This window comes from Drosophila innubila (assembly GCF_004354385.1).
Source record: "Drosophila innubila isolate TH190305 chromosome 3R unlocalized genomic scaffold, UK_Dinn_1.0 2_E_3R, whole genome shotgun sequence".
Lineage (NCBI taxonomy): Eukaryota > Metazoa > Arthropoda > Insecta > Diptera > Drosophilidae > Drosophila > Drosophila innubila.
The window spans coordinates 2,135,006-2,153,498 of NW_022995380.1; the positions used below are offsets into that span (position 1 = coordinate 2,135,006).

Genomic DNA, 18,493 nt, shown 5'->3' on the forward strand with positions numbered 1-18,493 from the left:
TTTCAAAATACCAAGTTTAAATAAATATTGTAAATGTTGAAAGAATTAAAAATTTTTATTCATATTCGTTTGGTTGTTCGTTTGTCAAATGCATAGATACTATTTTAGTTCGTATAAATATAATAGACTATAATATACATGAAAAGCTAAAGCGAAAATAAAATCATGTGTGCTACTTGTATCGCTACAGCTGAATGGTGAGAAGAGAGTGAAAGGTGGCGAGGAGAAATGGTCTCAGGCACATATATACATATGTACATATGTATGTAGAAGCAGTGTTGCAGATCTGAGAATGAACTTATATATAAATACTTATATATATACTATATGTAAATGTAAAGACATTACAAAAATTAACAACTTTTCTGAAAAATAAAATGTATATTCAAATATCAAAAGCAATGCAGTTCTTATTACCTATTTACTTACGTGTACTTTTTGCTTCTCTTTTACTTCTCTTCGAAATTAAATTGCATTTGGTTTGAATAGTTTGCACAGTTTTTCATTTAATAAAAAAATATACATATGCATAGATATACATAATTGATCATAGTTATTATCTTCTTTTTTTTGATGAGGCTTATAAAAGAGATTTTTTGATACAGTTTCTGGTTATTTGTTATACTCTTTTTCCTATCTATAATGAGTCAACGAATTGAGTGGAGTGAGGGTAATACAAGATAACCAAATTAATTACAAATTTTTTTAGAAAACGATGAGATGGGAAATCAATATAAACTGTTGCTCTTGTAGTAGCTGCATTTTAGCTATAATACTTTGCCAGCTCAAAACTAAAAATAAACTACGCGAAAATCCTGATAATTGATTGTACATCATAAATATGCACAATAATAATAAAAATAACAATCAACATGAGGCTGATAAGGCAGTTAGCTAAAGGTTAATGCAAGAATAACTAAACTTACGACTTAGTACATACAACTATCGTTTTAAATGACTAAAGGAGCTTTGATTCACATTTATATAGGTCAGACAAGTGCAGTTTTTGAGGGAAAAACAAAACAAAACTTTCCAGGCTGTTACAACTGTCCTTGACTGCACTTCAGATATTTGGAGCTTATTTACTTAAGGTTTATATATAAATAAGTTTTTAATTTTTAGCTAGCTTTATACAATGGGTGCGTGTGTGTGTGTGTAGACAATATTTACACTTTTTGGTTGACCAGCATCGTGTTCTGCCCATAGTCACAACATGTGGTCTAGAATCTAGATATATATACAGGAAGCCACAACAGACTACGTGCAAATCTCATTGCAGGAACTGTTTGCCACATTCGCATTCGCATTCAGTGCTCCACTTCCCGTGTTCATACTGGCGGGTGTCAAAGCTTTGTTCGCTGACAACGCTGTAGATGAAGATGCGGATGCAGATGTGATGGAGCTGGAGGCGGATGTTGCGGCTACTGCAGTTACTATTGCTGGTGCGGGTGTGGGTGCAGGAGTGGTTGTTGAATCAGGTTCCGCCTGCTGTGCAATGGAACTGACATTGTTCGTCTTGCTGTTCTCCTGTTTGGCATGATTCAGCGCCTCCTCACGCTCCTTGGCATCAAAGTACCAGACGGTGATGGCATAGCGGGTGCGATGAGCTGGCTGCACTTCATGTGGATTGCGTATATCCGACCAGAAGAATATCAGGCGATCGAACTTGGGCTCAATATCCGCCACAGTGGTGCCAGGCGTTGGTCGAATGCTATTGATTGAAAACATGAATTATTAGTATTATTTATAATCGTATTGGAATTATCTACGTTATACTGTTTGTCTCTTGATTTCATAAAAATAAAACTTTACTACAATTATCACACAAGGGAACAATATTCAACTTTCTTTTTTGTTGCATGGAATTCTATGCCTGTTGGTTACTAATTTGTGTTCGCCCTTATTTTTTCTGTAGCAGCTCTAGTTTTTGAGATACAGCAATCTAAAAAGCTCAAAATTTGTAAAACACAATAAATTTTCTGGAAAACAGAACGGATTAAATCCATGCAGAGCATATTGAACTTATTTTATTACACTTCCGACAGCTTGATTGTAATTATAACATCAAGGTAAATAACTTTCACAGCCAATTCGAATCGTTTTTGATAAGTAGTGGTTGTTTTGCAAATGGTTTTCCTAATAAAGGAACATATTTTTTTCTTTAAAAACGTGTTAATTTTATCTCAAAAACTAAAGCTGATACAAAAAATTTGACTTCAGATCTTAAATCAGCACTTTGAGAATATATAATCAAAAAAAAAAACATCTTTACGAGGTAAAAGTTTAGTGACCAAAGTCACTCCACAGCCCAAAATTTCTGGTATAAAATGCGGAAAGAGGTTTAGCTTCTTATTACATAAATCTTAGTTTCCGAATGTAATATTTATTCCACCTGTAAAATGTTACCTGAGTACTTTAGAAAACAAGGTGGCTCCGCCCCCTGCTCGCTTCGCTCGCGGTGAGGCATATTCTATCAGTTTGGTTCTGATATCTCCACAAGTAAAAAACTTTTTCATACAAAAACTTAATTTTAGATGTAACGTTCCTTTGGCACTTATATGATATAGTGGTCCGAACCAAAAATAAAAACAAACTTGATCTGCCTATGGGATCTAGGAACCTACATAACAAGTTTAAAGTCTCTAGCTCTTATGGTTTCTGGGATCGAAGCGTCCAAACAGACGGACAGACAGACGAACATGGCTCAATCAACTCGGCTGTTGATCCTGATCAAGAATATATATACTTTGGGGGGTCTGCCACGCCCCCTTCTGCCTGTTACATACATTCTGCCAATCACATTATACCCAGGGTATAAAAAGTTTAAAGGTAAGGCCCTCAAACACACCTTTTCAATAATATATAGGGCATATCTGTAGCTTCTATGGTTTTGAAACTGTTGGGGCTTAAATTTAAGAGGGATTTAGCGTTTTCCCGCTAAACTAGCGGTTTTTTCAAAAAGTCGTAGAACAAACATTTCTAGATTTTCGAAAAGTAATAAATCCCCATCATTAAATCTAAGCTAAACAAACGAACAAACACATAAACAAACTGACTTTTCATTTCATTTTGAGAAGTTCACTAAAAATTTCAAAAAAATTTAATTATATATGAAGTAGTAGTCGGATTTGGGTGATCGAGGTATGAATCGACGCGTACTTTTGAAAAGAATTTTTTAAAAATTATACCAAAAGGCCCCAACGGCCCCATTAGCTGCAATCATTTAAATTTTGCCCCTCCCACTTACACCCCCTTTTTTATGAACCAGTTGAATTGGCAAAAGTTTTAGTATGCCATTTCTGTTAGTTTCAATCGGTATATAACTCGATCTGATCGGACAGTCGTAGTAAATTTTCCATATTAGCTGTATATATTGCTAGTTGCCTTTCGCACCCTTTGTGCTGCTTTCGTCACTAGCGCAAACTGCCGTCCGCAGCTATTTTAGTTATTATATTTAATGCAACAAAAATGATGTTCCCTTGTGTAATTGATTATAATCAATGCAGTCATCTGTTTTGTTATGATAACAATTACTAAAGCTATTTCCACTCAATTAGCAGTAGTAGAACTTGGTAATTTCCCAGAATGATTGTGGACTAGTTACTATAAATGATGTCAACAACTCTCGAAATAATTCTCGCAATATTAACTCGCAATGTTAATAAACCTACCGCAATATGCCGCCACTTTCTCTGGCATCCCAGTTGATATTCAGGTAGTATATGGCTGTAATGACGCGTCCGTCTTTGTTGGGATTGTCCACATGCATGACATAGTGTGTGCCAGAGCCCGGATAACAAGCAACCATAGCCTGTACAAATTATATAAATATATCATTTAAATATCCTTAGCTATAAATGAAAAACTGGCTTACTCTCGTTCGCTCTCGGATATGATAGTTGCCCAGGATGCCATTGTCCTTCATGGTATTCACTCGATACACGACAGAATCAATCTAATTAATTGTAGGTATAAATCAGTTAATGATTCTATTGTCGAAGTTCTTAAGTGGCTTACCTGATTGGTCAAGTACCAGACATTGCTGCAACCAGGCTCATTACCGCCGACCCATTTGATTTTATCACCCCGAATCTTATCACCGCGTACCGCCGAAAATTGTGCATCGGGTTTCATATTGTGCACCAGTTGGCCATCGTGGAAGGCGCCGGCGTTGTACATACTGCGCACCTCGTTGAGGATCTTAAGGCCCTTTTCCATGCCCAGAAAGTCGTCCACCACAGACAGTCCATACTGGTTCATGTCATTAATGATGTTGCGACACAAATCCTCATATCGTCGTTCGCTGTGGAGATAAACAGAGATCAAAAATATCAATTACATAATCCCTTGATAATCAATCTAATCTGTAATCTGTACAATCTTCTTGGGTGACCTTGAGTTATTAACGCGGGAACGAACTGCATACTTAGTTGCAATAAGTATATTTATTCAAATCTATCTACATATAGTCTCAGATAAATCGATATGCAAATATTTAGTATTATTCTTAGAAGTACTACTATGAATATATTTCACATTTTACGACACTTTTATAATGCTAAGCCCATAAAATAATTGCTATTTGTTAGACATGTTTCAGTCACGTAGTCCAAAAATCCATAACATACATACAGCTAGCTAAACAGAGAGAAAGAGAACCCTAGAGAGAAATAGAGAGAACGAGAGAACGAAAGAGAAAGAGAGAGAGAGAGAGAGCAGATGGCTATACGCTAAATTCTGGATAAACAAAGCAAAATAAATAAAACTAGAATTTTGCACAAATTTAAAGAAATAATAAATGTCGCTTTCAAGAGCAGTAAATTATAAAATATTCATGATTTATATGTGTTACCTGACCGGGAATTCGAAAATTTAATTACAAATAATTGTTGCTCTACAAGTATAAAACTTTTAGTCACAAAAATAAGTTTATAATTAGCATTTTAAAAATGAAAGTTACATTTATTATTAAATTAAGTTATATATAGGTCTAACAATTTTAATTTATACTAATTCTTTTGAATTTAAATTTGTAAATTGCCAAAATATCACATGCTATAGAATCTATAATACAGATCGAAACATAGACTTGAATTTTGAACTGGTTTTTTTCACTATATGATGACCGTATTTGAAAAGAAAAAATTTCTTTAAATCCCGGAAAGTTGAATAGTAATTACCGTTTATCCAAAAGCTCGCGAAAATATTGTTCAGCATTGGCAGGATGCGCCGAATGCTTAAAGAAATTCTTGTAATCCGTTGTTGTGGAGGTTATCATTTTACGTTTATTACTCAGCTTTCGAATTTATTATTCACTTTTTTTATTCAATTTCGAATGTCACTGCACTTAATCCTTAATTCTTTATACAAAAAACTTTACATCTATCTGGCAGAGGTTGGCAAATCGAAAACGACTCCGGAAACAATTCACGCACAACTGATGAAAGTTTCAGATTGACTCCCAGTTTTTATGTGTCCGATTGAGAGAGGTAAAAACAGAGCAGGTAAAGTAGAGAGAGAGCTAAAGCCGGCTGTTTTTATCATATATGTATGTATGTTTTTATCTGTGCGGGTGCGAAACAGTGTTGGTAAGCGTACGCTTGTGTCAATAAACAGCTGTAGTTTATCGTATTCTTTTGTTTTTTTTTTTATTATTTGTTTGTATAACTGCAATTGCAGCTGTTTTGTTTTTGTACTTTTCAGGTTCAGGTTTGTTTATTGCTTTCGTTGAATATGTTGCACTGTTACTATATAAACAAAATAATACTGTCTAACTGCGCGTTTGTTAAGGTGCGACCGTTCGCGTTGGAAGCGCGTTCACGAATGCGAATGGAGGTTACGGCAGCCACAGCGGCAGCAACGAACTCGATCGGCGTCGCGAGTCGCGACGCGTCGTGAAGATTATAGTGTCTATGTGTATGTAGGTATGTTTGTTGGCTAGCAAGATAAGCGCTACCTTTAAATGCATACGTTTGTATGTGTGTGTAGGTGCAAATAATTAAAAACGAAACGAAAACGGTCGCAGATTATATGGGGCTTTGCCTGTGACTACTACTCTGACAATTGGGGCGCAATATTTTTGCTTTTATCAAACTACAAACGAGCATCGGCAATCGCTCGCTTCCGCATGCCCTTCAACTTGCTTGCAACGACGACTCGTCGCCACTTAAGCAAACACAGTGGCAAACACAAATGCAAACACAGTGGCAAACACAAAGCACTCACACATTGAACGAGCCAGTGCTCACGTAGCCCATCAAACACATTTACAAACAGACGCACATGCGTGAAAATTCATAGCAAAAGGGAAGAGGCGTGAACGAACCCATTTAAATATGCTTGACAAAGTCACTGAGATAAAGCTATAAGAAACTGCTAATAATAACAAAAACACGAAACTGAAAAGTGGGCAAAACAAAAGCTGGCAGCTGTAAATACATACATACATATGTATGTTGCCTATAGACATGTATAGCATAAAAATTCATCGTGTACTCCATAAATATGGGTCAACGGCCCAGTTCAAAGTCGCTCGTATGCGAAATGTGTAGTTCAGTTTGAAAAGGGCGCCATAAGCAATTTACATTGTAGATGAAAGTACACAAAATGATGTGTGTGCATGTGTGTGCGTATTTACGTACCATGATCGATTTTAGCCCTTTGCCTTTGATATATTACGTGCGATGTCAGTGAACACGGCACGTGCACCACTCACCAGAGATGCGTGATATTTGTTGGTTGTCACAGGTTGCACAGTAAAGAAACTTATAAAAACGATAAGTTTGTTTCAATATGTGCAGTCTAATATTGAGAAAGCCTTAATTTTAAAATATACTGAGTCAAGTACAGATAATGGCAAGACGGGCATGCTAAAAGTAAGCATAGAAAGAGAAAGCTGGAACAGGTCTGATAGTTTTGAAAACTTTGTCACAAAATTGTCATACGATTGGTTTAACTAAAAAGTAAAAACAAAATTTAGGTAACGTTTAAAGTTTAAAGTTATCAAAATGAAATATTTATTTCAAGAAGTTTACTTAGATATTTATGTTTTTATATTATTCAACCATCTTCGACAGTTTTGGCCAAGTCCTTTTCGATGTAGTTTTAATTCTTAAGACTTGGCCATTCCACATAATATTTTGGGCAAATAAAACTCTAAACAAAAAGTGGATTTCGCAAAATGGGGTAGATAGAATTTAATAATCTGTAATATGCTAACAACGTCCAGATGAACCCATTAATTAAGAATTTGATATAATATTAGTTGCTAATATCTGTTATTAGTAAAGTTATTTTCTACTTAATAATTTAAGAATACTATAATTAATTGAGAAGAATATTTGTACTTTTTATAATTTATAATGTACAACAAGTCACAGTGATGCCAAAATCACAATTTCGCTCATCACTAGTTTGCGGTCAACTCTGTCGAGGGCGGCGCACACGCACTGCGAGTCGACCTTGTGACGTGCGTAAGTGACGTGAGCGAGACGTTAGTTTTGTTTGGTTTTTTTTGACGTGCATCTGTTTGTTGCTAGGCAACTTTTGGAGTTCCAAATTGTACCACCTGATCCAGTGCACGCAGGCAACACAGCGCGGCGGAAGCAACAGTTTAATTACAGTTAAATGTAACCAGTGTCTGTAATGCCAATTGAAATCGCAATCGATTACAATCTTTTTCATCTGAAATGACATTGGGTACACGACAGTTCAACTTTGGCAGTTTGGCGCAACATGTTGTTTACATTTAAAATACAACACTCTTACTAACACTTAATATGTATACGAACATATATACGGATGTATGTGGATAAAAATGTTTGCAAGGAAAATAAAATTAGCGAAATCAGATCATGCGACATGTCATGTTGCTAATTGTTTGATAAAGAACAACAGATCCAAATCCAATCTTAATACGCGAAATATTAGCAGAGATAGATTGATTGCTAACGTTAAGCGCAATTACAAAAAAAAAATGAAGTTGATTTTGTGTACGTGCCGCGCGAACGCGTTCACAACGCAATAAAAAAAGAGAGAGAGAGAGACAGAGGGAGAGAGAAGAGAGGCCACCCAAGTGCAATGCGCGATGGGGACCACCCACCTTAGAATAAAATATACACTGAATGCGATAAGCCTAACAAAAGAAATTTGCAAACATATCGATGAATCAGCCAAATCTGGCACTGAAGTCATCGATCGAGTCGATTGCGCTAAAAATGCTTGCCAAGTGCTGCGCAATGTGTATGTGTGTGTGCGTGTGTACATGGTACATAGTGCTATTATATCTGTTAATGCCACTTGTAAAATAAATATAAATATAACAACACAACACAACAATTCGGTCGCTGCAAAAACAACAAGCAACTGCGCAACAGAATAATTACAAAGTCAGCGGCGCCGGTCGCAAAATGCGACTGCAATTCGCGAGAGGTGTTAACAAATCAAAGTGTACCCATTTGTACATACTCACATACAATTGTACAAATGTACCTAAATGTGTACGTGCGCCGCTTCGACATGGGAATGGGGATGACACTCGGGCGCGTTTGTGTTCAATTCGGTTTGACTCGGATTAACTCGGCCATGTGCATTACATTAAGGTGCACGTAACGGCAATAAGGTAAACATTCCAGACGATGTGCGGCACACTCGAAGCTGCAGCCAATCTAATCGCAAGACACATATTTGCTCATGGCAAAAAACAATAACAAAAAGAAAAAGAACAATAAATTCTCAGGCTAACAGTCAACTTGGTTTGCAGTCAGTGCCAAAGATCTGGGCACGTAATGCTTATCGCTAATTAGCGCCTCCTGTGTGTACTCATTAATACATACATACATATATTCGTAATACCCCCGGGGCGTTGGCTTGTGTAATTAGAGAATCATTTGTCGCAGCAAATCTAAACCTGGACTTGGATTTACTAGCAGCATTTCATTTGTATCTTATCATATATATGTATAGCTCAAATAGTTTCTACCAATACGACTAACATATTAAACATTGGGGCGTTGTATACTTTAGATAAGAATTAATAAATCCTTAAACCCTGTAAATATCTAAATAAAACCATTCGATTTATAAGCAACTGATGCTTGCTAACTACTAATACATAAAAACAAGCAAATCAGTCGAGCGAATTTGACAGTAAGATTCCCTGAGCCTAGGCACTCAGATTCAGGATATAGGATACTATACACCGATTAATAACTTAAATGCACATACTGTCAATTTAAATAATATTAAATTTTTTTTAAATACGCACCGCAGAGTGGGCGTGGCAAAATTAAAAAAAAACTGTATTTGCCTGAAATTATAGTGAGTCTACATTCCGGACAGACAGACATGGCTATATCGACTCGGCTGTTGATGCTGTTGAAGAATATTTTGCCTCTTAACATACATACATTTAACAAAATTAATACCCACACAGGGTATACATTTAAAAAAGAAATTCCAATTTTCCTCTTTTTCCCATTTTTCTGAAACATACTTTATTTTTTTTAAATTTCTGTTCGATTTTATCTTTATGTTTCTAATTGTCTGATTTATCAAAAATATGGTTGCAAAAACTTATTAACGAATGAAAGGTGTGATTGAACTATATATTATTAACAAATGAAAGGTTTGATTTGAAAAACTATATATTCCAGGGGTGCCACAGAAAGCGAAACCACCCGACTTATCCATGCATTTTTGGGAGATTTTCGGTTGGTTTTGTGTGTATTAAATTATCGATTTTTTTCACTACATGAAAAGCCGGCTTTGATTGATAAATAGATTTCATCTTTTGTTACGCATAAGATTAAGATTTTGTAATCATGCTTGTTAGAAAATTAGTTTGAAGAACACACGTTTTCTGTATAGTCACAAAAAAAAATTACTCGAAGATCGAACATTTGCCATTAATATTGACCCACAGACAAGTCGGATACTACGAAATTTAGCTAGCAAACTAATCTTATAAATTTGACGACCTTGATTACAATGGTTGAGTATACTCGTCAGCCATGTCCTATACGCGTTGTGGAGGATTGTGGCTGTGCATTTTTAATGGGAGCCATCGGGGGCACCATGTTTCAGTATATGCGGGGATTTAGGAATGCGCCAGCTGGATTGGTACGCGGACTGTACGGCGGTTTGGATTCCGTTAAAATGAGAACGCCAGCGATGGCGGGTAACTTTGCCGTTTGGGGTGCAACGTTCAGTTCCGTGGACTGCACATTGGTCTACATGAGGCAGCAGGAGGACACGTGGAATTCAATAATTAGCGGAGCTGCAACGGGCGGAATTCTCGCCGCACGTAACGGAATCAAGGCAATGGGAAATGGCGCATTGGTTGGAGGACTGGTGCTGGCCTTAATAGAAGGAGCCGGCGCAGCAGTGGCCACAATTTATGCTGCACAACCTGCCAACGGCGAGCATGCTAATAATCCTATACGCCCGGAATGGGAGCTGTTCTCAGTGGCACCCAGTGTCAATGAGGAGAACAGTAGAAGTGCCAACGATGCGCTGGCGGAGATTGAGCGTGTTGTGGAGAAATGCAACAGCAACAACAACAGCAGCAGAAGGTCAACACGCGTCTCAATGCTAGGCCGGAAAACGAATCCCGTGGAGAGTATTCAAAACGGGAGCCAGGATTACGCCAAACCGCCGCCGTCCCTGCTAGAGCTGGTTAAACTGGCTAACTTTTTTTAAAACATAAAACATTTAAATCCATTTCGGCAGTCTTAGTCTTAATATATCAGCCAAATTAAATGCATATGCATTGGATGTCAAATATTCGACTTTATCTTCATTCAACTAAAGTTCCCAAGTCTAGCTATAAGAATGATAATATTATTGAGTTTGTTTATATAGGCATCAGCTCACCTGCCGCTGCCCATGAAGCTGGCATCTGTGAGTCCAATCTGGTAGCCATTGTGATTATGATGATGATGTTGATGATGATGATGATGCTGCGGATGGTGTTGGCCAACAGTTGCTGGCTGAGCTGACGGTGATGCCATTGTCGGCTGCCCAAAGAAATTGAGCAGCTCGTCCAGCTCATTTGGCCAGTTCTGAGCCTGTGCAGCGGGTGTCATCATTTGTGCCGTCGAGCAGTTGGCTCCACTCACATCCAGCGTTGTCGCTGCCACAGCCTGTTGCAACTGCTGGATTTGGATTTTGTTGCTGTTGCTGTTGCTGTTGCCGATGGCGTTGTTGTTGTTCTGCTTCTGACGCGCCAGATGACGACAGTCATGTCGATGTGTCGGCCAATCCAAGTGCTGATGCGCTATGGAGCAATAGTAAATGCTCTTACACTTGGCACAGCGCAACAGCTGATCGGGCGTGCCGCAGATGGCACAGTGTGCCATCAACGATGATGCCTGTGGCAACTGTGACTTCTGCATGTCCTTGCCGCGTCCCCTGCTCACCACATCATATTGGCAACGTCTGTTTAACCTTGAACGTGTTGTGGGTGTACGTACGTTTGTATGTATGTATTTTCAAAAAATACACTGTCTCTTTTTGATTGCTGGCGCGACACTATCAACAATTATTGCAAAGCAAACAGAAAACAACAAAAAGCGGCGTCGGCAGCGTGTGTGTGTGTGTATTGACCAATTCGCTTTCAGGCCATTTCGCTAGAACTCATTTAGCAATTGGACTCTGACTATACTATAATACTATGTCCATTTTAATCACGTAGGCCCAGTCAAATAATAACAACAAAACGATGCTGCCTCTGTTTTTGTAGTTGTTGTAGTTGTTGTTGCTGCAGCTGTAGCCAGCTGTGTGGTCAGTGTCTTCTTTTTGTTATTTAGTTTTCACCAAGCCGTTTTATCATTTGGTACATTTCACGCACGTGGCACTGAATGTGATTTGTACTCTGCGTTTTTTGTTTCCAGAAATTCGCGTGCAAAAATGCAAATTATTGAAAAATAAAAAATGCTATTCACTTTCACGATAATTAATAGATTTTGTTCCGATCTGAACTAGTACAATCGATTGCGAATCGGCTATTTTACACTCACAAACTATCGCAACGATGTTTGGTAGCCCTGAACCATTGAACTTATTTTGAACGATTTATTCAACACCGGCTCCGCTGCTTACACTGGTTCCGGTGAGAAATATGGACGGCGCGCAATTCAAAATTCAAACTTAACTCTATAAAATTAAAAAAAAATCGACAATATAATAATATTTATAGCAAAATTCTGCGACATTTTAAAAAATTCTAGCTTTATAAATATGAAAACTCCATAAAATGAAAGTTTTTTAATATAAATAATATCACTTTTATTGAATAGAATGTAATTTGATCTGAAAATGGGAAATAAACACTTTTCTGGGATCAGGGCTGCTCCTCTGCGATTCAAGTGCTGCCAGGTTTCAAATAAAATTATTAAAAACTGCGCAAACGGCGGTATTGGGTTTGTTTTAACGAATATGTGCGTAACAGGCAGAAGGAGGCGTGGCAGACCCTATAAAGTATATATATTCTTGATCAGCATCAACAGCCGAGTCGATATAGCAATGTCCGTCCGTCTGTCTGTCTGTCTGTCTGTCTGTCTGTATGAACACCTAGATCTCAGAGACTATAAAAGATAGAGACACCAAACTTGGTATGTAGGCACCTCTATATTGCAAGCAGATCAAGTTTGTTACAAAATTCGGCCACGCTCCTTTATCGCCCACAAATCGAAAAAAATTTCATATGCAAATTAAAAGAACAATTTAAAAGCTAGTGACACCAAATTTGGTATGTAGATTCCTCTATCTTGCAGGCAAGTCAAGTTTGTTTCTTCTTTGAATCGGACCACTAAATCATATAGCACCCATAGGAACAATCGGTCAAAAGTCAAGTTTTCGTAAGAAAAACTTTTTTGTTTTATGAGATATCTAAAGCAAACTGATACAATAAGCATATGACTTGGTTTTATATATCCTGTCCAAAGTTGGTTCAAATCGGACCACTATATAATATAGCTGTCATAGGACCGATCGGGCGAAAATCAAGTCTTTGTATGAAAATCTTTTATGTTTTATAAGACATTGTAACCAATATGATAGAATGTGCATTTAAGTTAACTAAATAAATTTTAATTTTTTCCATTATTAGTTTTTGCCATAGTAAGTACGGGGTCTCCCACAGTCGAGTATGCTCGACTGTAGCACCGGCCGACTAGTTCTAGTTTAATAGCAACATTACTTTATATATGTATTCATTAAGAATAAATTCTCCAAAGGATTAGTCAGAACGGTAGAGTTGACTTAACCAAAATATATATTAATTTTATCTACCATAATTATTATTTTTAATTATTTAATTTTAAATATTGTTAAATCAAAAATAGTTAAGCTAAATTTTTTTTTGGTAATGATAAAAACGATGCCGATATCTGAAAAAAAAATAAAATTTTGAGCTCAAGTATTTTGTCTACACCAGCTATTAATTGTGAAATTTCGTTTCGGTGTTTCTCTAATTTTAAATCTTGAAAATAATTTTAATGATAATGAATACAAATAAACCCCACCAGAGGTTACGACCACACAGCATTAAAAAATTGATCACCTTTATTTTATTTTATTATTGAGGATACAAATTTACTTTTGTTTTAAGATTAAACAATTGTTAAAATATTTTAAATATTTTTTTCGAATTGGACGTCGGAATTATCGACAGTATCAACCAGCCCGTTTTTTGTTGCGACTTGACTATTGAAACAAGTTGGCAGCTCTACATTTGTGAATCACCCGTTTCGCCGGGCGCTATGCACAGTTCCCAACTTTTTAGAGAAATAAATAGCTGTTTCTGGCTGGAAAGCTTTTTAGCACCGGCCTCTAGGCAATAATTGCAAAAAAACTAAAAAAAATTAAACTGCGCGCGTAAACTGAGGAGCAATTTGCCAATTAGGAGTAACGTCGATAAATTGTATACCTAAAATATACCAGACTGTTCTGGTATATCCGATGGTAATTAAGAAATACTGAATCAGTATTAATTAGAACGCGTTATTGGTCGCGTGTGGCTACACTGGAAAATTTAAATTTAGGTGAATGCAAATTTCAAAATGCAATAGTCTTAAAGTAAATTAGTAATTTGATGAAAATTTAAAATCCAAATTAGATAAAATTAAGGAAAACATTTTAATGAAGGCTTGAAGTTCGTTACCCACAGGGGAAAAAAGTTACAAATTTAATTCTAAAAAATATTAAAAAATCGACCAAATTCTAACAAAAATTCTGGAAAAATTTAAAAAATTCTATCTTCAATATTAAGAAAAAGCAAAATTAGGTGAATTTTCTTGGGGCAAAAAATTTTAAATTTGATTAAAATGATACAAGCTGCCATATCGGGAAATTTTGTAGGGTGGCAGCCTTGCACCGTTGCAAGTTTTTAGGAGGAATATGTTTCAAGATGTATTTACCATAGTAAATTCGGCTTGAGCCGTTTCTGTGGCGCTATGACACCGTCAAATTTCACAGCCAAAGTGGTGCTAGTTGATATTGAAGGCACCACAACCTCGATTAGTTTTGTGCACGATGTCCTATTTCCGTATGCCAAGAAAAATGCTGGAAACTATTTGCAGGAAACATGGCAAACGAAGGACACAAAGGAAATCGTAAAGAACTTGCAGCAATTGCCTCAATTTGCCGAATATGTGGAATCTCTAGAGTCATCATCCGATGTAGATCAGCAGCTAATCACTAAATTTGTAAGTTATCTTATCGAGAGAGATTTGAAGGTGACGCCGCTGAAAACGCTACAAGGTTTAATCTGGGCTAAGGGTTATGCTGCCGGAGAACTAAAGGGACAGTAAGTGGAACTAAAGCGGTAACTTCATGTCTTGACATGTCTCTCCCATTGCAGTGTATATGAGGATGTGTCCGCTGCTTTCCAGGCATGGCGTGATGCTGGTCTACAAATTGCCGTCTACTCCAGCGGCAGTGTGGCGGCCCAGAAACTAATATTCCAGCACAGCATTGCGGGTGATTTGCTGCCACATCTCAGCGCACACTTTGACACACACGTGGGCCACAAACAGCAGTCGGAGTCGTACACAAAGATTGCTCAATCTCTGCAGGTGGAACCACAACACGTGCTTTTCCTCACTGATGTTCCAGGCGGTTCGTTTATTTCTTATCTTCAATCATTTTTTAGACCCTGTGTTTGCAGGGCAAAGGTTTATTACATTTGTCAAGGGGAAAATTTGTGTCACAGACAGACCTCAGAAATATATTTTCTAGATCAAGATGTATTTATACAAGTGCAGTGCTCTATCGGCTCTCAAAGAGAAACAGGTGCTTTAACGATCGACAACATATCATAATCATTTTGTATTTTCAAATGCTCAACCAAACTAACAAATAGTATGTTTGGTATTGTTTTATACAAGCTGGTCAAATTTGGGTTACCATATGAACGATCGATTCTTAGATATCTCAACCCATCTTACAGATTCTGTATATGGAATCCTGAGGTATAGTTGTTATAGGATCAGAGAAAAATACCGGAACCGCTAACCCAAATTAACCGTTTCATTTTGAGTACCGGAACCGTAACCGAATAAAATTATTTTTAAGAACCGAAAACCGAAACGCTTGTACCGGTATTCTTTCGGTACCCTTTTCCCAAAAGTTATTTGTTGTTTTTTGTATGTACCATACATCATTTTGCTTCTTTTTTTTTAAATACCTTAAAATTTAAGTTGGGTTTCTCTCAAATTAAATAACATATTTTTGTTTTTAAATTTAATTGTACCATACGTACCGATAGTGAAACCGGAACTGAAAGAAATTAGCCGAAATAGAACCTTTTACCGAAATAGTTCATTCGGGACGTAAAGGAACCCATATTTGATTCCTGCATGGGAACGATCAGTCAATAATTGAATACAGGGCTGCAAGGATGTAAATAAATCTTCGTCGTGCCGACGATTGCCATTCTTTCTTGTGATGTTCCAACTTTGTTTACATTTACAGAGGCCGATGCTGCCCGAGCTGCTGGCATGCAGACCATAATACTCCAGAGACCTGGCAACGCACCCTTAAGCGAGGAGCAGAAGCGTGACCACGTCCTGGTCGATGACTTTACGGCTCTACTGAAGCTAAAGCCACCGTCTGAATAAAGCTTTGACTTGGGTAGACAAAAGAATTTTTACTTGTATTATTTGTGGCTAGTTAATCTTTATAGGAATGCACGATCCACACTACAGAGATCATCTGCACTGTCGTGGGGATCAGGTGTCTCTTGCGGAATACGACGTCGCGAGCTGGAGCGCTGAGATTGCCGAGAGCCAGGCTTGAGCTGAGAGCCGTAAATCTTGCGGATCTGTTGAAGCTTCACCTCCGCATCTGTGGCTGCAGTCGGGCAGCGACTGTTGCTGCACTTCTTCTTGTGCTGTTTGCTCCGTCGCTGTTGGCTCTCGCAGGTGTGACGCATGCCCTCGCTGCGACAGGTGTGACTCAGCTTGCCCACCTCTGGGCCCCAGTAGGTGGGTCCTTCGAGGAGCAGTGGTGCGGATTTGACACGCTGCTGCATCATCTGCATGTGCAGTTCATACTGACGCTCCTGAAACGCCTGTTCCGCCTTGCGAGTGGCCAGGCGTATAGACAGCAGCGCCTTATGGGATTCACTGGAAGAGAGTCATCTTATTTTATTAATATGCAATGGCACTCGATGCGGGAAACTCACTTGAGCGATAAGGATTTCCAGGCGGGCGTCTTGCGCACCTCCCAGTCAAACTGAGGCCTGGGATCATGGTAGGTGCAGTTGTTCTGCAGCTCCTTAACCTTTTTGCGTGAAACCTCAGCACGAAGAGTAGCTGCCAGATTGGGTCGTGCCACTGGATGCTGTGGAGATACGCTTGGTGTCCGCTTTGGCAGCTGCTCTAGCTCAAAGATGCTCAGCAGCGGGACGGGCTGTTTCTCCGTATCCGCGGATGATACTTTCACCTTTCGTCCGCGACGTCTACGGACGCGACTGGAGCCGGAGGCGACACTGCTGCCACTGCGCTTGGAAGACACCGATGGGGATTCAATATGTAATTTGGGCAACTCATTGCAGCCGACTGCTACATCCTTGACCGAAAAGTAGTTACTCATCGGCATCAGTGTGGACTTGGCTGCATTGCCACTTAAATCATTGACACTTAAGGATCGACGCAGGATCTCACGTCTGCATTTAGCACGCTCAGCTGTGTGCATAGCAGGAATCTTAGCCTTTGGAGTTGGAGCTGGAGTTGGAGTTGTCGTTGTCACCTTGGGTATAGTCTGTGTGCCATTCCTGCTGGTGGATTTGGGACGCTCCGCATTGCGCTTGAATTCCAGCTCGAAGCTCTTAAGGGATCGTTTAAAGTCGGCTACCTCAATGGCAAAATCGTGCTTAAAACTCTTTAGCCGGCTTAAATCTCGCAGACACTTGTCATACTCTTCACTTAAGCAAGTGGAGCTGTGGGTGTCGGGAGCGGGGAATACCTGGTCTGGTAAGGCCAGAGGTGGTATGCTGGAAGTCAAAAACAATGCCTGTGGTTTCTTTTTCGCCTTTTTGCTCTTAACATTTCGCTGCTTTGTTTTTAGGGATCCACTGCTTGGAGTTGCACTGCCACAACGCTCCTTAACCGGCTCTGGAGGAGCAGGTTGAGCCCGAAGCTTTCTGCTGGTGGTGCGCAGGCTTTCCAGCGTTGAGTAGAACTCTGCTTTGTGCAGATGCTTCACCTCGCAGTAGTCTTTAAGCCAGAGTTTAAATTAAGTATATATTTATATATATGTATATCTAAAAATATATATTACCTGGTATGCTGTCATAGAACTTGGCCAAGCACCTGATGCCCGTTTGGCCAGTCCATGTTGCCGTCGCCGTTGCTGTTGCATCCACGGACTTGGAGCACGCCCCAGTTGGTTTCTCCTGCTTTCCCATGCACAGCTTCGGACGATTGTAGACGGGCGCTGGACAATTATTGCACGGATCTATAGGCACTTTAACACAGGAATTTAAATACGCACGATTCGTATGCGTGCCCATAGCTTCTCCAGTTGAAATGATAAATGCAGTGGCGCTTTATCAATATATTGAAAGCACTCCATTACGGGGTCACTGTTGCTAGCGGTTACCGCGCGTTGCTTGCTTCACTGATATACCCTTGCAAAGGGTATTTTCAGTTTTGTCGAGTCGACACTCTGCTTCTTTTCAAACTAGTCCCGCAGTTTTGACGCTATCTTAATAGAAATTGGTAAAGACTCTGTAAACTCAGCTTATTTAACCAACTACATACGAGTATTACAAATTTTAAATAAATTTAAATTATAAGCGGAAGGATATACAATTAAAATTCAAACGCAGATTTGATAATTAATATTTAAACTTCAAAAATAAAAATATCTTATATCAAGTACACATAATAAATATCTTAATTAATCAACTTAAACCAAACTCGTCAACTTTTCAGAGCAACAGCTTATTCGACCCAGCTTACAAAATAGTTAAGAGAAAATCGGAAAACAC

At 38.5% G+C, this 18,493-nt stretch overlaps 4 protein-coding genes across 5 annotated transcripts; 2 read left to right on the plus strand and 2 right to left on the minus strand.

Annotated features, from left to right (window-relative positions):
• Window positions 1-484: 484 nt before the first annotated feature.
• LOC117792932 (egl nine homolog 1) lies at window positions 485-11,979 on the minus strand. Of its 2 annotated transcripts, none has more exons than XM_034633270.1 (5): window positions 10,873-11,979; window positions 4,018-4,303; window positions 3,875-3,955; window positions 3,672-3,811; window positions 485-1,711 (listed from the first exon to the last, which is right to left on the minus strand). In XM_034633270.1, the coding sequence occupies exons 1-5, from the start codon at window positions 11,391-11,393 to the stop codon at window positions 1,258-1,260; spliced, it is 1,482 nt and encodes a 493-aa protein (XP_034489161.1). In that variant the 5' UTR covers window positions 11,394-11,979; the 3' UTR covers window positions 485-1,257. The 2 variants fall into 2 exon arrangements, with proteins under 2 accessions (XP_034489161.1, XP_034489162.1); XM_034633271.1 differs by lacking the exon at window positions 10,873-11,979 and adding an exon at window positions 5,181-5,846.
• LOC117792933 (probable mitochondrial import inner membrane translocase subunit Tim17 3) lies at window positions 9,736-10,782 on the plus strand. Its single transcript, XM_034633272.1, has one exon. It carries the CDS (start codon window positions 9,988-9,990, stop codon window positions 10,696-10,698), a length of 711 nt encoding a protein of 236 aa, XP_034489163.1. The 5' UTR covers window positions 9,736-9,987; the 3' UTR covers window positions 10,699-10,782.
• Window positions 11,980-14,409: 2,430 nt separating the features above from the next.
• LOC117792024 (enolase-phosphatase E1) lies at window positions 14,410-16,144 on the plus strand. Its single transcript, XM_034631975.1, has 3 exons — window positions 14,410-14,806; window positions 14,861-15,117; window positions 15,973-16,144. The coding sequence occupies exons 1-3, from the start codon at window positions 14,454-14,456 to the stop codon at window positions 16,116-16,118; spliced, it is 756 nt and encodes a 251-aa protein (XP_034487866.1). The 5' UTR covers window positions 14,410-14,453; the 3' UTR covers window positions 16,119-16,144.
• Window positions 16,128-18,013, minus strand: LOC117792193. Its single transcript, XM_034632225.1, has 3 exons — window positions 17,782-18,013; window positions 16,685-17,717; window positions 16,128-16,625 (listed from the first exon to the last, which is right to left on the minus strand). Exons 1-3 carry the CDS (start codon window positions 18,011-18,013, stop codon window positions 16,178-16,180), a joined length of 1,713 nt encoding a protein of 570 aa, XP_034488116.1. The 3' UTR covers window positions 16,128-16,177.
• Between the last annotated feature and the right edge of the window lie 480 nt (window positions 18,014-18,493).